At 36.0% G+C, this 19002-nt stretch overlaps 1 protein-coding gene across 7 annotated transcripts in view; it reads left to right on the top strand.

The window, feature by feature from the left end:
* Positions 1-19002, top strand: part of RABGAP1L (RAB GTPase activating protein 1 like) — a 729489-nt gene that overhangs the window by 77735 nt on the left and 632752 nt on the right. For 5 of the 7 annotated variants that reach the window (XM_049112263.1, XM_025430245.3, XM_035718827.2 and 2 more), the window contains 2 exons: positions 1616-1773; positions 3558-3668. In XM_049112263.1, the coding sequence (XP_048968220.1) occupies positions 1616-1773; positions 3558-3668 (269 nt within the window). Of the gene's footprint in view, positions 1-1615; positions 1774-3557; positions 3669-19002 lie in introns of those variants that run through there. The other 2 variants (XM_049112262.1, XM_049112264.1) reach the window with 2 other exon arrangements.

Raw genomic sequence — 19002 nt, 5'->3', positions numbered from 1 at the left:
TTTATTTTATTTATTTTTTTAAAGATTTATTTACTTACTCATTCAGAGAGAGCGAGAGAGAGGCAGAGACACAGGCAGAGGGAGAAGCAGGCTCCATGCAGGGAGCCTGATGTGGGACTCGATCCCGGGTCTCCAGGATGTGGGACTCGATCCCGGGTCCCCAGGATCACATCCCGGGCTGCAGGCGGTGCTAAACCGCTGCGCCACCAGGGCTACCCGAGGCTTGCAGTTCTTATTTATATCAGTCCTTTGTTGCTTTTGTCATTTTTACTCATTTATGTAAAATTATAATTAGGTAACACATTAGAATATTTAAAAAATTTTACAAGCACTGTGGTACAAATGATACTACTGCTGGACGTGAATTTCAGGCTGGCAGGCAGCAGTCTTACACAGTCAAAAGTATAAGTCAGCTAAAGATAAATTGGCAATGGAAAGGTGGTTTAGAGTAATCATTGATTAATAGATATAATTGTGGCTGTTGGAAGTTTGAGGACCACTTATTTTTTAATGCAATGGACCGTATAGGAGAAAAAGAATATTTGGAAATGAGGAAAGACCATATGCTCTAAGAAATTCTCTTGATGAGACTGGTCATTTCAGTCAGATAACAAAATATTTGTCTTCAACTAAAATAATTTGATGAGTAATTTGAATTCACATTATCTAAAGGGAAGGATTTGTTCATATTTAGAGAAGTCTCTTGTAATCTCCCAATGTGAGGTTATGACATTTGTTAAATTCTTATTTCATCTTGGTTTCATTGTTCTTTTATGCTTCGAGCTTAGAATTTTGAGATGGTGTGATACTGCTTTTAGTACTTCTTTAGAGTTCTTCTCCTCTTTAGGGAAAGAGTATACCATTGATATATATATATATATTTTTTTTTTTATATATTTTTATATATTTAAGTCACCAGGGTGGCCTAACACTAATAAAATAAATCGGTCATTTCTATTTATTTTATTGAAGCTGGGAATCCTGCAGGGAATCCTGCAACCATTTACCACAGCAACATTAAATAACAACACTCCAATCTCTTTAAACCATGTTACCATATTAGCTTATTGCTAAAACTATTATTTATATTATTCTGTGCCTCTCTAGCCTTCTGAAGCTGAGGAAAGTGAAAAGAGAAATTGAGGACTTAGGCTAACACGTTGTTTGTGTCTTTTGGGAAGTTTTAGATGCCAGCACCATTCTGATAGTTATCTTAGGATTCATTCATTGCAATATGGTATATTTGAAGGCCTAAACATCTATAAATAAATATAGCTTTTTTGTGAACTTCAATTAAACATCTTTTTTTTTTGTTAAACATCTTTATTGACATGTTTAAATGCTAGAGTTGAAAGAAGCAAACTGTATATAAAATGTTACATATTATGTATAATATATAAACAAATACATAAATATAAGCTTATATAAAGGCCAAAAATATATATGAAATGCCATTATATAATATGTGTAAACATAAATATATAAATGTATGCTTAGTCTATATTTGCCAAAGTAAATTGTGACCATAGAAGGTTAGGTTCAATAATTAGGAGAGAGAGAATCAAAATGCAGTTAAAACCTTTGCCTAATGGTATTTCCATTTTTATTCTTTTAGGTAAGCAGAATTTTATATAGTTTCTGTACAGCATTCAAACGTTCTTCCAGGCAAGTGTCTGATGTTAAAGACTCAGTTATTCCTACCCCTGACAGTGACGTGTTTACCTTCAGTGTCTCCTTGGAGGTAAAAGAAGATGATGGAAAAGGAAACTTTAGGTGAGGTTATTTGTGAATAATAAAAATTGGTATTATGTTGAAATATAATATTGGTTAATATAACACTTCCAGAAGCTATACAATGTTGGTATACAGCTTTAAAATGATAAAGGAATAGTTGGCAGATGAATGAATATATTTCATTATTCTCATGCTTTCAGATATTTTGTGTAAATGATTTTCTTAGTGTTACTAGAATAATGATATTATAGGAAAATGTAAAATAATAAAAACAGAAAAGGTAGAGTTTTGTCATTCACAATCATTTTTAATATTTGATTTTTTCCCTTTGTTTATTTCTTTTCTTTTTTTAATGATTTTTACACATTTATTCATGAGAGATACAGAAAGAGGCAGAGACACAGGCAGAGGGAGGAGCAGGCTCCATGCAGGGAGCCTGAGTGGGACCTCATTCTGGAACTCCATGGTCATGCCCTGAGCTGAAGGCAGATGCTCAACTGCTGAGCCACCCAGGCGTCCCAAGTTTATTTATCATTTTTTAAGATTTTATTTATTCATGAGCGAAGGAGAGAGAGACAGGCTGCCTCTGGGGAGCCTGATGTGGGACTTGATCCCAGGACTCGGGGATCATGCCCTGAGCCAAAGGCAGATGCTCAACCACTTAGCCACCCAGGCATCCCCCTTTGTTTATTTCTAAGGGGTATTTTTATATACTTGTATATACATAATTTTTTCTTTTAACTTTAATATATAAGAACTTTTCCATTAAAATGTTCTTAATCAAAATCATTTTTTTAAAAGATTTTATTTATTTATAGAGATGCAGAGAGAGAGAGAGAGAGAGAGAGAGAGAGAGAGAGAGAGAGGCAGAGACACAGGCAGAGGGAGAAGCAGGCTCCACGCAGAGAGCCTGACATGGGACTCGATCCAGGGTCTCCAGGATCACTCCCTTGGCTGCAGGTGGCGCTAAACCGCTGCACCACCAGGGCTGCCCTCAAAATCATTTTTAATTACAAATAGCATGTTGGGTGGTTTGATCATCATTTAATCATTTTCCTCATATATTTAGAATGTTTTTCTTCTGTTCACAAATAGATTATAGGGCACAGTTATGCTCTTTAATGATCACTTACGGGCCTTTAATTCTAGCAGTAACTGTTAGATATATATTTTGTTGAGGTTTTTTTGTGTGTGTGTGGATATAGACGTTGGGTCTTAGATAAGTTCTTCAAGGTATTTTTTCTTTTCAGATAAGACAACCTATATTTTAGACATTTATTGTCTTAATGAATTCTTAAGAATAGTCAATCTGGCCTAGGCTAGAATTGAAATTGTCCCTGATCCATATCTCTTTGTCCATCTTTTATTTAAGTTTACTTGAGTATGTTACAGTTATCTTAAACAGTAGATTTTTAAAGTCAGCTCTGCAAACTTTGTTTTGCCTTGAGTTTCAGCATGTTAAAGGCTCTTAAGACCACACAACCTGCTAAATCAGAAGTGAGTCTTACAAAGTAACTAAATAAGTTACATTCTTAAATTTGTTAAATTTAAAATCTAAAATTGAAATTATATCATTTAAAGATTCTTGGTTTTAACTTTGTTAGAGATAAAGTATAAGGCCCCTATAAATCCAATTTAAAAATTAATGACTGATTTGCTGACTATAAAATTTGTAGTAAGCTGCTCTGGCAAGATGACAGTTTAGAGCATCTTAAGAATAAGGATGTTGTCTCCTTTGAACTTCAGAGTAGATTCTAACCTTGGAGTAGATTATTTCATTGTGTTATTGTACTGATAATTTCTGTTGTTTTTGCATATTTCAGTCCTGTGCCTAAGGATAGAGATAAATTTTATTTCAAATTAAAACAAGGAATAGAGAAGAAGGTTGTGATTACAGTGCAGCAACTTTCTAACAAAGAATTAGCTATTGAAAGGTAAGCAGCTTGCTCCTACATGCTACCAAAAACTCATATTAACATTGCTATTGTGTTTCAAGAGCTATGCTATTGAATCTCTGTGTATTAATCACTGTGGCTTTTCACCATACTTGTTTCTCCATTTAAAAATGAAAATGAGAATCATAATGCTCTATCCACTTTAAATAAGTTAGATATAACTGGTTCATGAAAAAAATCTCAATTGATGAGGGAAATAAATATGAATCTCCCCCGCAGTAATAACTGCTTCACCCCTGTTTAGTTACGTCCCTTATTCTTTTGCTGTCCCTTATTCATGTGTAGGACAAATACCTTAAATTCTTAATCATCTTTGATCATTAAAAAGTACATTTAGTTACTGGGATCTCAGGGGCTTAAAATAGATAGATACATATCTTTTAAATATATAAGTACACATACACATATATGCACATACATGTGTGTGCATTTATGTATTTATGTTAATATTTGGTTATATAAGACCAAAAATCTTGTAGGACAAAAGATACTGAAAACAAAGAATAACAAATGATAATTCTAGAAAAAGTATTTGTACTGTAAATGATAGATGAAAGGTTAATAACTATAATATACATAAATTTCTTAACAATTTGCAGAAAAAAAGAGGAAAACAACCAAGAGTATGAATCGACAAATACAGGAAATCTCTTTACATGGCTAACAAACATACACGTGTAAAGATGTCCCGATTCATGAATAGACAGGGAAATATAATTAAGGTAGCAGTAAGATATCAGAGTAGCAAAAATAACACGTAGATGTTATTTTCGGGGATTTGGGGAAATGGTTAAAGTGTGTGTACATCCTTTTTGAAAAATAATCTGGAAACATCTATAAAATTTAAAAATCCACCTGTAATTGTTGTATCAGTCCCATTCAGGGCAGTCTGTCCTGTTGAAAATAAAAGTACCACTATGTAGGAACATGTTTTTAAGGTTATTTATTACAGCCCTTTTTATGGTGGCAAAAAGTCAGAAATAAAAACAAATGACTATTCACTTGGCTTTAAGAAGTGGGAGCAATTGGTGATAATCATAAGAGAAAGAAAAGCCTCTTCATGAAGACTGCTGTAGACTATGACCACTACATCCCCCCCGCCACCCCCACCAATTCTGTAGACTAGGATTAAGGTGGGGGCCAGTTGAGGTGCTGGCTGATGGCATCATGGCTACCTCTGTCCCTTGTAAGTCTAGGAGAAGGTTTCTGGCCTCCAATTATCTCTTTAGAATGTTCCTTAGAATGTCAGAAATTTAGCTTTGCTTTGTTTCTGTCCTTGGGTTATCCAGATAACAGGAAAAATTCTGCTATATAATTCTGTCCTATAGTTGTCATCTTTTTTTCTTTCCTAGTGGTATAAAAATAATTGAATCATAAAATTCATGAAAAACAACTGAAAATTAAAAGTGTTTTTGATTTTTGAATATATTATTATAAAATAACGAGAATTTTTGTTTTTGTTAGCAGTAGGTATAGCAATGTTTGAATCTTTTTATTTGGAAGTTTACAGTTTCATACTTAAGAATTCGTGCAGAGAACACCTGTGTACTCTATTCAGAATCCCCTTTTGGGAACATTTTACCCCACTTGCTTTGCACCCACTTCCTCAGTCTCTCAATCTTTCTCTACCTACCTACTTAATTACCTGCATACACTCACATAATTGTTTTTCTGAGCAATTCGATTAAGTTACATACATCATGGCCTTTTATTCCTATATATTTTCTTAAGAAATGTGTATTTCTGGATGAGTCTGGATGGCTTAAGTTCTGCCTTTGGCTCAGGTCATGAATCTGGGGTCTTGGGATCCAGCCCTGTGTTGTCCTCCCTGCTCAGTGGGGAGTCTGCTTTCCCTCTCCCTCTGCCGCTCCCCCTGCTCATGCATGCATTTGCACATGCACATTCTCTCTCTCTCTCTCAGATAAATAAAATCTAAAATAAAAATGTGTATTTTCCAAAAATGAGAGTAGGGATATATCTTATATAACCACATTATATGTAGCAACTTCCGTAAATTTAGCATTCATGTGATACTTTTTGTCTAACCTACCATTTGTCTCTAATTTTGTCTGTTAACTCAGTAGCATCTTTTTCCTCTCCATGTCAGGATTCCGACCAGGGTCAAATATTGCATTTAGTTGACATATGTCTTTGGCTTTCTTTAATCTGGGAACATTTCCACAGCCTTTCTATGTCTCTTATGACGTGAACATTTTTGAAGAATACATCTATTTTTTCTCTTTTTAATATAGCATTGCTAATTTCGGGTTTATCTAATTACTATCTGATTAGATCAGGTTATTTATTGCTGCATAGGTGATGTTTCCTTTACAGTGCATCACATTTGGAGGTACCTGATATCCATCTGTCCCTCACTGGTGATGTTAATTTTGATTGCCAAAATTTGATTGTCAAAATGTCTGATTTTTTCACTGTAATTCCTTTTTTTTTTCCCCTCCTTTGCAACTGGTAAGCAGTTTGTGGGGGAGATACATGCAAATATCTTGTTTCTCATCAAAATTTTCTTCTTGAGTTAACATTCATTCATAATTCTTATTCTTGTCTGATCCAATCTTTACTATGAGGAATGCAAAATTACAGTTTTCCATCTCCTCTGTTTTCTCTAGACTTGGCAGTTAGCCTTTGGCATTCTGAGGTAAATCAAAGATTTCCCTTCTCTTTTGCTTATTGATCTACTTATTATTGGTATAGACTCCTGAATTTTTCTTCTTCCCACTACAATAATTTATAGTTCACTACAGAAATTAATTATTTCAGTGTCTAAACTGTCCAGAATTTGCCTTGGGAGTCCCTTCACACCCTATGTCCTTAAGAACTTTCTTTCTGGCACAACAAAAGGCAGCTTTCCATTAAATAAGTCTGTAAGGTAACACAGGCAAAGAAGTATTAGGTGTTGAGTAATTTAACTCTTAATCATCATCATTGAAAAATTTTGGAGTTTTATGATTAAATGGTATATTACGTCTCTATTGCAGAGGCTTGCGCTATGCTTGTATATGGGGTAATCCTTCCTTTTCCCAATGAGAAGTTCCAAGTTTGGTGAACTTGAAACCTGGATGAATGTGGGTAAAATAGTTGAATGCACTTAAAATATTTTCTTCATTAGTTTAAAGATTTACACTAAATCTAAATATATCATTCTAAATATATTTACACTAAATCTAAATATATCATTCTAAATATATCACACAAAATAACTTAGAAATGGGGCTTTTGCCTCCTCTTATATTCAGAAGCCAACTTCATTCAGACTCAGTAGTCTTCAACATCAGTATCTTCATCATTATTCTTCTTTCTGAGTAACTTTAAGGCATTTTTCCAAGGCACATTATCTCAACTTCTGCTTAAGCTATCTAAGATAAAGTACTTTTTTGACCCAGTATATGTTACTGTCATTAGAAATTTTACCTAATGCCAGAGTATGACAAAAGTAGTTAGTTTTTTTTTTTTTTAATTTTTTTTTAATTTTTATTTATTTATGATAGTCACACACAGAGAGAGAGAGAGAGGCAGAGACACAGGCAGAGGGAGAAGCAGGCTCCATGCACCGAGAGCCCGATGTGGGATTCGATCCTGGGTCTCCAGGATCGCGCCCTGGGCCAAAGGCAGGCGCCAAACCGCTGCGCCACCCAGGGATCCCCGACAAAAGTAGTTAGTAAAGAAATACGTTGTGTACACTTTGTGTTTAGATTCGTAGAAAGTCTATTCTGAAAACTAGAGGAAGTGAGATTGTTAAAATCCATCTAAGCATTACATATGCTTGTAATTTCCAGTAGGTTGATAGAGATGAGAAGAGGAAGGGTTCTTTTTTTTTTTCTTCATTTTTTTAAATTTATTTTTTATTGGTGTTCAATTTACCAACATACAGAATAACCCCCAGTGCCCGTCACCCATTCACTCCCACCCCCGCCCTCCTCCCCTTCTACCAGCCCTAGTTCGTTTCCCAGAGTTAGCAGTCTTTACGTTCTGTCTCCCTTTCTGATATTTCTCACACATTTCTTCTCCCTTCCCTTCTATTCCCTTTCACTATTATTTATATTCCCCAAATGAATGAGACCATATAATGTTTGTCCTTCTCCGATTGACTTACTTCACTCAGCATAATACCCTCCAGTTCCATCCACGTTGAAGCAAATGGTGGGTATTTGTCATTTCTAATAGCTGAGTAATATTCCATTGTATACATAAACCACATCTTCTTTATCCATTCATCTTTCAGTGGACACCGAGGCTCCTTCCACAGCTTGGCTATTGTGGCCATTGCTGCTAGAAACATCGGGGTGCAGGTGTCCCTGCGTTTCATTGCATCTGTATCTTTGGGGTAAATCCCCAGCAGTGCAATTACTGGGTCGTAGGGCAGGTCTATTTTTAACTCTTTGAGGAACCTCCACACAGTTTTCCAGAGTGGCTGCACCAGTTCACATTCCCACCAACAGTGTAGAGGGTTCCCTTTTCTCTGCATGCTCTCCAACATTTGTGGTTTCCTGCCTTGTTAATTTTCCCCATTCTCACTGGTGTGAGGTGGTAACTCATTGTGGTTTTGATTTGATTTGTATTTCCCTGATGGCAAGTGATGCAGAGCATTTTCTCATGTGCATGTTGGCCATGTCTATGTCTTCCTCTGTGAGATTTCTGTTCATGTCTTTTGCCCATTTCATAATTGGATTGTTTGTTTCTTTGGTGTTGAGTTTAATAAGTTCTTTATAGATCTTGGAAACTAGCCCTTTATCTGATATGTCGTTTGCAAATATCTTCTCCCATTCTGTAGGTTGTCTTTGAGTTTTGTTGACTGTATCCTTTGCTGTGCAAAATCTTCTTATCTTGATGAAGTCCCAATAGTTCATTTTTGCTTTTGTTTCTTTTGCCTTCGTGGATGTATCTTGCAAGAAGTTACTGTGGCTGAGTTCAAAAAGGGTGTTGCCTGTGTTCTTCTCTAGGATTTTGATGGAATCTGGTGCTGGGAAAATTGAACATCCACATGCAGAAGAATGAAACTAGACCACTCTCTTTCACCATACACAAAGAGGAAGGGTTCTAGGGCTGAGTGTATGTAGTGGTCAAATTTTAACTAAATCCTTACTTGAAACATTGAGTCTTCTGGATGTTTGAAAGTGAATAACATGTTAGAAGTAGAGAGTTAAACACCTTTTAAGTATTGTTAGTGTACAGGAATGATTGTGTTTTGGGAATGGAATTAAACCTGATGTCAAACCTGATGGACGTCTTGTGAGTATGCTAACTGTTCACTGGGTTCACTGGGAGACAGAGACGGGAGTAGGGAAGGAGATGCGGAGAGACGGGTTCTGTGCCCGTGAGTCTGTAGACTAAAGTTCTGTCTGTGCATTTTAGTTAATATTGCTGTGTGTCACAGGATAGACAAGTCCTAATGCCCAAAGTGTATTAAAAGTAGAGGAGGTAAAATAATCCCTTTACAAATGCCCTTTTGTTAGTTTTTAGGAAGGACTGTTCTGGGAGTGTCTGTTAATTCACCACTTAGAGCTAGATGTAGTCCTTTACTTAGTCATTAAAATGGTAGAGGGAGCAAGCAGAGGAGTGAAAGGAAGGGCTTTTTGCTAGTATCTCTACATCTAGAAGACAGTTTTAAGTTAAAACCATAGGTCCATGTGTGCGTTTTTATGAAGTACCTGTGTTTATTGTGGATGAAGTTCATTATTTTGTAACATCTAAGCTTTTTGGTTGTCCTGAGGTGACAACAGCTAGCGAATTAACCAATTTAGAAGTTTCTTTTTGTTACCATCAATAGGAAAGAAGCATCGTGGACATGGAATTGTTAAGCTGTCTCTGAGAAATGTCAGGACTTACTGGGTTGGCAGCAAAGGTGCAGAAGGAAGTATAGAGGGAAAGATGTATGCGGATGTGTTTGTATTTACATTTTAATGATAAGTGTTCATGTGTGTGTGTGTCTCTGGCTGAACTATAGTACATTAAGTGATTCAGTAGGAACATACCTCCTTGCTAATATTTGAATAGTACAGATTGGATAATGAATTCTTTTAGAAGCGTTATACGTTGCATACTCTGTTACTTTATATCTCAATTTTAATTGGACATTAAGGGATTGCAGTATTTTAATTGCAACTCAGCCAGTATCTTTATCTAGAGACCTGGTGCCATTTTTTTCCTTTATGATATTTTTGTTGCCAAGAAAGGCAGGATTACATTTTTTTTTCTTTCAGATGGAGATGATGTAGTATTATTGGTTATCAAAATACTCCTAGTTTGGGGACTTTGAAATGGTAAATATTCATGGTGTGTAAAAAAAAGCATGATACATAACTGTACAATCTTAAGTCCATTAAAATGCTCACTTGTATAGATACACACATGGGACCTAGAAGTTAAACTGTAAATTGCTTGTGATTATAGATGACTTGGTTCTTTGCTTTTTGTGTTTTTCAGTTTCCTTTTGTGCACATGTTAACTTTAAAAAAAATTTGGAAACCTAAAAAAAAAATGTGCTTAAGCCACAGGTGTCTATTTGTATAACAGTAGGATTATTTTTTTTTAAATTCATTCCATATATAACCACTTACTATATTGCTTTTATTTTAATATAATTAATCTTGATAACTGCTTAACAAATCTGGGTTCATATATCCAGCAGTAATTATTAAACCCGTGCTAAGTTTCTTTGCTTTTTTTTTTTTTTTTTTTTTTTGGTAAAACATATTTTGTCTGATGACCTCTATTAGTATCCAAACTAAAATCGACTGAGATTGTTTCAGGCTAATGATTCTTCCCAAACATACTTCCTTCAACATAACAAACAGAATTCCCTGCGATAATGGGAAATTTTGTAAATACTTGGATTTGTCTTCTTTGGGAAAAAAGAAACTTGCCTTTTATTAGATTATGTGTGATATTTAAGGTGTTTAAATCACAAAATGTAAATGGTGGAATTTAAGGTAATCCACCAGGTGGCAGACTTGTCAAGAGAATTCTATTTTTTTTTTTTTTTTTTTAAGATTTTATTTATTTATTCATGAGAGACACACAGAAAGAGAGGCAGAGACATAGGCAAAGGGAGAAGCAGGCTCCATGCAGGGAGCCCGATGCGGGACTCGATCCCGGGACTACAGGATCACACCCTGAGCCAACAGCAGATGCTCAACCGCTGAGCCACCCAGGTGTCCCAAGAGAATTCTTAATGCCTGACTCACATTGCTACTGACAGTTCATAATAGACATTGGTGTGAAAAAACTAAATTACATAATTTTGACTTATTTTTGGAAAGAGAAAATGACTTATCATTTTCAAAAGTAGCTTTTAATTATGTAAAATTTCCAACATTTACAAAAATAGCAAATAATATATTGAACCTCAGTGTACCCACCACCCACCCCAAATGCTAATTTTCAGCGTTTGGGCTTTTTTCAAAAAATATTTTTATTCTGAAAGAATCCATTTCTCTGTGTATTCATAGGTTCAAGCCTTCTTCCTGTGTAGTTACTTAACAACTTATACTGAGATTTTGTCTTGACTTCTGTGAAGGCAAATACTATGTCATCTCAGAACCTCTAATATCTACCACATTGCTAGCAACACAGAATTTTGTGGTTATCTACTTAATCCTTACTTAGCACTTCCTCTGCGCTGGACATGGTTCTAGAAGTATAGTTTCTATAATCTTCATTGTATACTTAAAGAAACCGAAGCACAGAGAGATTCAATAACTTGCCCAGGTCATACAATTAATATTTCAGCTGAGTCCATCTGGTATTAGAATACATGTTCTTACTCTCTACTGCCTCTTTAAAAATTTGTTGAAAAATGAATAAAAGGTATATAAAAATTTTATAGAGTATTGACCAGACTCATTATAATAGGACACTGCACCTGGTAGTATCCTACCTTGTTTAGAGAATATGTGAAGACTACTTTCATATCTTGAAAATTTCTAATAGTCCTTTACTTTTATCAGTGATCCATGCTAGACTTTACATATTGAGCTTTATTTAGAAACTGGACAGAAAAGAGAAAATAGTAATAGTCATTTATTGAGCACTTACTGTGTGATGTCCATAGTACAGTTGTCATAGCAACATGTGAGGAAGGCTTTATAATTATTTCCCCATTTTTGCAGATCATGAAGCAAGGCTAATAAGGAGGTTAAGTAACCTGGGTCACTTGGCTGGATTTTGGTAGAGCCAGGCTTTAAACCAATGCCATCTGGTTCCTGAGTGTGTGTATTCTTTAAAACTGTACCCAACTAAATCCTGATTGTACACTGTTTAAAATTAATCATGCCAGTTAGGAGATAAATGAATCAGTATTCTTTGTCATATTTCAAGCAGAATGTGAAGGTGAGAACATAGATGTTGGGGTGTCCATATGATTACTCAGTGACTTCAGACTCAGGCGTAACCATGTCCTGGGAGAAAAGTTGAATGATTTATAGAAGAGAAGACCAACAATAACAGCTGAAGGGAGGGAGCAAGATTGTTGTCATCTGAGATGTGTGAGAAGAGCAAGACCTAAATCTAATTTATGGCAAACCCCCAGTTAAAATGTTAAAGTGTGCAAATTCGATCAGGTCATGCTCTTCTGGTGTTTTCCAGAGCAGAAGTGGCAATCATTTCTGTGCCTGACCAGCTGACATTTCTGTGGTGTTTGGTATCATCACACGTAGAAATATTGCAAAAAAATTTCTTGTAAACTACTGAATTGATACGGATTTTTAAAGGTTTGTATACTGTTTAAAATATACTATTACCAGTACTATTAAATCACATCCACTTCAGTGCTTTGGAAAGATTGTTGGTTGTGCTTCATACTGGAGAAGTAAGGGAAAAGTTTTACAGTTTTCATTGTATAAATTTTCTGAGTAGTTGATTTTTGCCAAGTAATATAATACTCTTATTTTGTAATAAAATGATTCAGGACAATAATACAATATGTACTTTAAAAAACAAGATTTTATTTATTCACGAGAGACAGAGAGAGAGAGGCAGAGACACAGACAGAGGGAGAAGCAGGCACCTCATAGGGAGCCTGATGTGGGACTCCATCCCTTGACTGGGGCTCATGTCCTGAGCCAAAGGCAGATGCTCAACTGCTGAGCCACCCAGGCATCCCTAATACAATATATACTTAGAAAATGGGTGTTTGTAAAATTCCCTATCAAGAAGTGGTGTTTAGTGGTAATTTCAGGCCTTGTGGAAGGTTAGTTGAGAAGAGATTTTTGGCTTCAGGGTTTATATCTGTCAAACCTGTCAAATTACTGTTTTCCCAGGGATCTGCCCTGATGCTTGCTGTGTGAGTCAGAATGAAATATTGATATAGCAAGCAGAGTACAATGATTACATTTGTTATAAACATATAACTCTGTTGTATTGAGTAACATGGGCCACATTGTGAGAAAGGATTTCCATGAGTCACTTTGATCCTAATTTTGGGGAATAGAACCATTATACTTAAAAAAAAAAAATACATAACACATCATTAACAGAAGGTAGTTTGATCATTTGTGGAGTGATTCAGAGACGTGCTTGTTTTGATAGTATATTTTGCTTCACTTCTTAATTTGTGCTTGCTGGCTTGCAGCAAAAACCATTTAATGAGAAATTGAAGTGTTAAGTGCCATACTTCATAGCATGAGTGATTGATAGGTACCTTTCCTTGTGTTATTTTCTTGAGGAAAAGATTTCCAAGCTGAGTACTGAAAAAAAAAATCAGCTGGGGCTCTTTTCTTCTCTCAGAAGAATTTTCTAATATGATTTGATATTACTAGAGTAGGGGAATTGTAGAACTTCAGCTGTTTATTATTTTGGGGCTAATTTGGTGTTTGACCATTCTGAAGGTCCTTTGCTGGATTTACCTAGCATTTATTTTTACCTTCACTCTAGCAAGCTATTGTTTTATTTAGAAAGAAGCTCAAGTCACTGACTTCAGGTTGCCTAGATGGTAGTTTGGTTTTTATCTTTCATTCTTTTATGGAAATTAGTATATCTTTGAAATCAGCTTTAGATAGTTTAATAATTTTTCTTAAAGGACATCATTCTTCTCCATTCTGAAATGAGAATAAATTAGGGTGGTGACCCAGAGTCTCCATAATATTTTGTTTTGCTTTATTTTATATTATTTGTGTATAAATGTGTGTGTGTGTGTTTGTGTGTGTGCGTGTTTGTGTGTGTGTGTGTGTGTATATATATATGTATTTTTTGTTGTTGTTGTTGTTGTTGCTGTTTTGACTGAGCACGAGTGAGCTTAAAATGGGGTGGGGAAGGGGAAGAGAGAGAGTGAGAATCCCAAGCAGGCCCAGTGTGGAGCTCAGTGTGGGGCTGGATCTCACTACCCCAAGATCATGATCTGAGCCAAAATCAAGAGCCAGATGCCCAACCAACTGAGCCACCTAGGTGCTCCTCCATAATGTTTTAAAAACTGTTCTGTGAGGGCAGCCCAGGTGGCTCAGTGGTTTAGCGCTGCCTTTGGCCCAGAGTGTGGTCCTGGAGACCCGGGATCGAGTCCCACGTAGGGCTCCCTGCATGGAGCCTGCTTCTCCCTCTGCCTGTGTCTCTGCCTCTCTCTCTCTCTCTCTTATGAATAAATAAATAAAATAAAAAAAAACTGTTCTGTGAACTTAGTCTGTCCTCTTTGAGTTTGTTTCTTTTTCCTTTCAGATCTTTGAGTTTTCTTTTAAGACCGTAGAAAGATAACTTTCTTTTTCCTTAGGAAAGCAGAGTATACAAAAAACCTTTCATTGTTCTCTGATAGTTATTTCAAGTGACAGTTGGTAAAGAATTATTGGCATTATCAGGTGAATAATTGGAAGCTTCTATCTCTTAGCCTTTTGTGGACAGAATTTTCATTATTTTCCATTATTGGCACCTGGTCGAGCGGAGTTGCAATATAGAAGTATGAATATAATGCTATTTTTCAGGATCATATTTTAAGAAATACTTTAAAAAATATTGGTAATGAAAACATTGTTTTCTGTAACATGTTTTTATGAGTTGACATATTCTAGATGTTTTAGAGCTCATCTTTAAATGAACTTTTAAATTTGAGACAATTATGGACTCACAGGAAGTTTACAGTTATAGTACAGAGAGGCTCTATATATGCTTCCTCCAGTGGTAACATCATATGTGATTATAGTACAATATGCAAACTAGAAAATTTACATTGGTACTATCTGTAGACCTCAATTGGAGGGAGCTCGTTTTGAAATCCTTTGGTAAATCATACTATACTTATATAATAATTTCTAAATTATTTTTCTAGTGGTGAGAGAGTTTTACTTAGCTTTATTTAAAACTTAAGGTGGCCAACCGAGGTAGTAATGAACAGAAGGACTGCCAGGTCCTAGCTGAGGAGAGTTGCAGGTTGTTCAAATATGGAGGGTATTTTTTTAGTTGAAATATATATGACATACAACATTGTGTAAATTTAGGGTGTACAATATATTGATTAGACATACTTATATATTGTAATATTATCCTTATAGCAATAGGTGTAAGCGCCTCTATCATATCACATGATTATTTTCCATAAGATTTCATATCTTAGCAAGTTTGATTATAATACAATAATACAGTATTGTTTTCTATACTCATTGTATTGCATATCAAATCTCTAGGATTTATTTACTATCAGTTGCAAGTTTGTGTCCTTAAACAGCATCTTACCTATTCTTCCCCTTCTCAACCCCTGGTAACCGTCATTTTACTCCCTGCTTTCATGAGTTTAGCTCTTTTAGATTCTACAGTATTGGTCTTTCTTTGCCTCATTTATATCACTTAAGAGTGTCCTCAGGTCCATCCCTGTTGTCACAAATGGCAGGATTTCTTTTTTCTCATGGCTGTATAATATTCCATTGTATCCATATACCACATCATCTTTTTCCAGCCATCCATTGACCAGCATTTAGATTGTTTCCGTATCTTGGCTATTGTGATAATGTTGCAGTAAACATGGGAGTGCATATATCTCTTTGATATCCTATTTTCATTTCCTTAGGTGTTTCCCCAGAAATGGGATTTTTTAGATAATATGGTAGATCTATTTTTAAGTTTTTGAGGGGCATCCCTATTTTTCCATAGTGTGTAAACCAATTTACATTTTCAACTTAAAATGGAAAATAACTTATTGATTTAAGAAATTTTGGGTTCTAACATGGCTATTAAGTAATTAGGAGAAGTGGTATTTTGACTATATCCTATGCCAGTTATCAACTTATTGCCTCTTGGTTCCAATCAACTCTCTTACCTGATTTACACTAGTGGAGCTTTTCTTTTTCTTTTTCTTTTTTTTAGTTTTTTATTTTGCCATTTCATTTATTGGTGTTCAATTTGCCAACATACAGAATAACACCCAGTGCTCATCCCGTCAAGTGCCCCCCTCAGTGCCCGTCACCCATTCACCCCCACCCCCCGCCCTCCTCCCCTTCTACCAGCCCTAGTTCGTTTCCCAGAGTTAGGAGTCTTTATGTTCTGTCTCCCTTTCTGATATTTCCCACACATTTCTTCTCCCTTCCCCTATATTCCCTTTCACTATTATTTATATTCCCCAAATGAATGAGAACATATAATGTTTGTCCTTCTCCGATTGACTTATTTCACTCAGCATAATACCCTCCAGTTCCATCCACGTTGATAGAAATGACAAATACCCACCATTTGCTTCAACGTGGATAGTGGAGCTTTTCTTTTTTTGTATTTTTTCTTTGCAGCAAGTGCAATATTAAATCTAGCCAGTAGAGGATGGTAGAGAGACACTGCAGGAGGAAGGGTCTTTGTGGTTGTGGTCTCTTGTGCTTGTTTCTTGCTCTAAGATTCTGGGACAACTGGCAGTACTGTGCTCTAGCTATGAAGCCAGTGTACACACTCTCTTCTCGAGCTCATAATCCTGGTTTTGGCTCAGCAAGATCTTCATGTGGACCTCCAGGCACAAGAGACTGTGGGCCTCAGGCCTCACATCCTTCTGCCCGGTGAGCTGGCTCCAGGGGCTGTGTTTTCCTCTGTTCACTTGCCCTGTCAGGCATGGCTATCCGCACCTTGGTTGTTTCCTGCTTGCTTCTGGTCCAGCTTTTCCTGGGCAGTCCAGCAAACTTTGCCCTCCACTGTACTATATTCATACCCTCTCTGGTAAAGTTAGAATACCAGCTTTAGGGAGAGGATCTTCTTTCCAAGGTTGGTCTTTCTTGGCGTACTCTCCCTCGGTTTTAGGGTATTCTTCAAAATTCTCTTTATAGTTACTCTCCTATTATAGTTAGTAATTCTTAATGGTAAACTTTTCCTGTTCAGATTTTGTGTTTTCTCTCCTAATTGGATCTCGACTAATTGAAGTACTTGATGAAGTAAGCCCATAGATGGAGTTTCAAATGCATTTCTGGGGGGGTGGGGACTGGGAAAAAAAAAATGGTTATTTTAATTTTTTTTTTTTTTTTTTTTTAAGGAGAGGGAGTGGCAGAGAGAGAGAATCTCAAGCAGTTTCCACACTTAGTGATGTAGGCTTGATCTCACAACAGTGAGATCATGACCTGAAATCAAGAGTTGGGAACTTAAATGACTGAGCCACCCAGATGCCCCTGGCTACTTTAGATAACTTTTTTTTTTTTTTAAGCTGTTGTAATAGTGATAATGGTAAAGAAAAAACTATTTAATGATTTTTGCCATATGTCCATTTCCATCCCAGAAGTCCTGTAAAATACCTTTTTAGTTAAAGTTTTTGGTGGTAGTGTTGGGGAGGAAGCTAAAGTATGTTATTTTACCTTGCTAAGAAATACAACTAGTTAAGAGGCAATGTGAGGATTTGAATCAGGGTCTTGCTATTCCTAAAGCCTTTTTCATTTGACTCTTTTGTATGACTTATTTTGGTGGGAAGGTGCAAGGAGAGGTATTAAATATCTGTAGATGTAATTATTTTACGTCACTAGTAAGCATTGCTAAAATTCTAATATTTTATTCTTTTTTATAATGGCAGTTTAGTTGTTTTATTTTTAACCTCTTTGGTTCATTTGAAGAGAAGAAGGAGGAAGAACTACATAAAATGTTTTTATTTAGTAAGATATTAGGAAATTAACAAACGTTAAATTATATGTGAAATTTTATATTTGTGCTTTAATATTAATTTGATTTTTTCTATTTTAACTATGTTTTAATAAATTTACTTGTCCTTTTAATTCTCATGATTTTTCTTCTTTCTTCTTTTTAAAGAGGGAGAGAATGAGAGAGATGAGGGGAGAGGGGCAAAGGGAAAGGGAGAGAGAATCTTAAGCAGGCTCCATGCCCAGCACAGAACCCGACAAGGATCTTTATTTCACAACCCTGAGATCATGACCTGATCTGAAATCAAGAGTCAGATGCAAAACTACTGAACCACCTAGATGCCCCTCTCCTGTGATTTAAAAAAAATTTTTTTCTTTATAATTACTTTATTTTCACATTTGTTTTTATTTAAATTCGATTTGCCAACATATAGTATAACACCCAGTGCTCATCCCATCAAGTGCCCTCCTCAGTGCCCATCATCCAGTTACCCCATCCCCCCACCCACCTCCGCTTCTGCAACCCTTTGTTTCCCAGAGTTAGGAGTCTCTTATGATTTATCTCCCTCTTTAATTTTTCCCACTCAGTTCCTTTCCTTTCCCTTATAATCCCTTTCACTATTTCTTATATATCATGTATGAGTGAAACCATATGATGATTGTCCTTTTCCGATTGACTTATTTCACTCAGCATAATAACCCTCCAGTTCCATCCATGTCGAAGCAAGTGGTGGGTATTCCATCTCTTCTGATGGCTGAGTAATATTCCATTATGTATTTATACCACATCTTCTTTATGCATTCATCTATTGAAGGACATCGTGGCTCCTTCCACAGTTTGGCTATTGTGGGCATTGCTGCTATGAACACCAATTGCTGGGTTGTAGGGTAGCTCTATTTTTAACTTCTTGAGGAACCTCCACACTGTTTTCCAGAGTGGCTGTACCAGTTTGCATTTCCACCAACAGTACAAGAGGGTTCTCCCTTTCCCACATCCTCTCCAACATTTGTTGTTTCCTGTCTTGTTAATTTTCGCCATTCTCACTGGTGTGAGGTGGTATCTTTGTGGTTTTGATTTGTAGTTCCCTGATGGCAAGTGATGCGGAGCATTTTCTCATGTGCTTGTTGGCCATGTGTATGTCTGCTGAAATTTTTGTTCATGTCTTCATTTCATGATTGGATTTTTTTGTTTCTTGTGTGTTGAATTTGATATGGTCTTTATAGATCTTGGATATTAGCTCTTTATCTGGTAGGTCATTTGCAAATATCTTCTCTCATTCTGT

Source organism: Canis lupus, chromosome 7 (genome assembly GCF_003254725.2).
Source record: "Canis lupus dingo isolate Sandy chromosome 7, ASM325472v2, whole genome shotgun sequence".
In the NCBI taxonomy this organism is placed as follows: Eukaryota; Metazoa; Chordata; class Mammalia; order Carnivora; family Canidae; genus Canis; species Canis lupus.
Note: the sequence above shows the minus strand (reverse complement) of the source record. Positions and strands in the feature narration are given on the sequence as shown.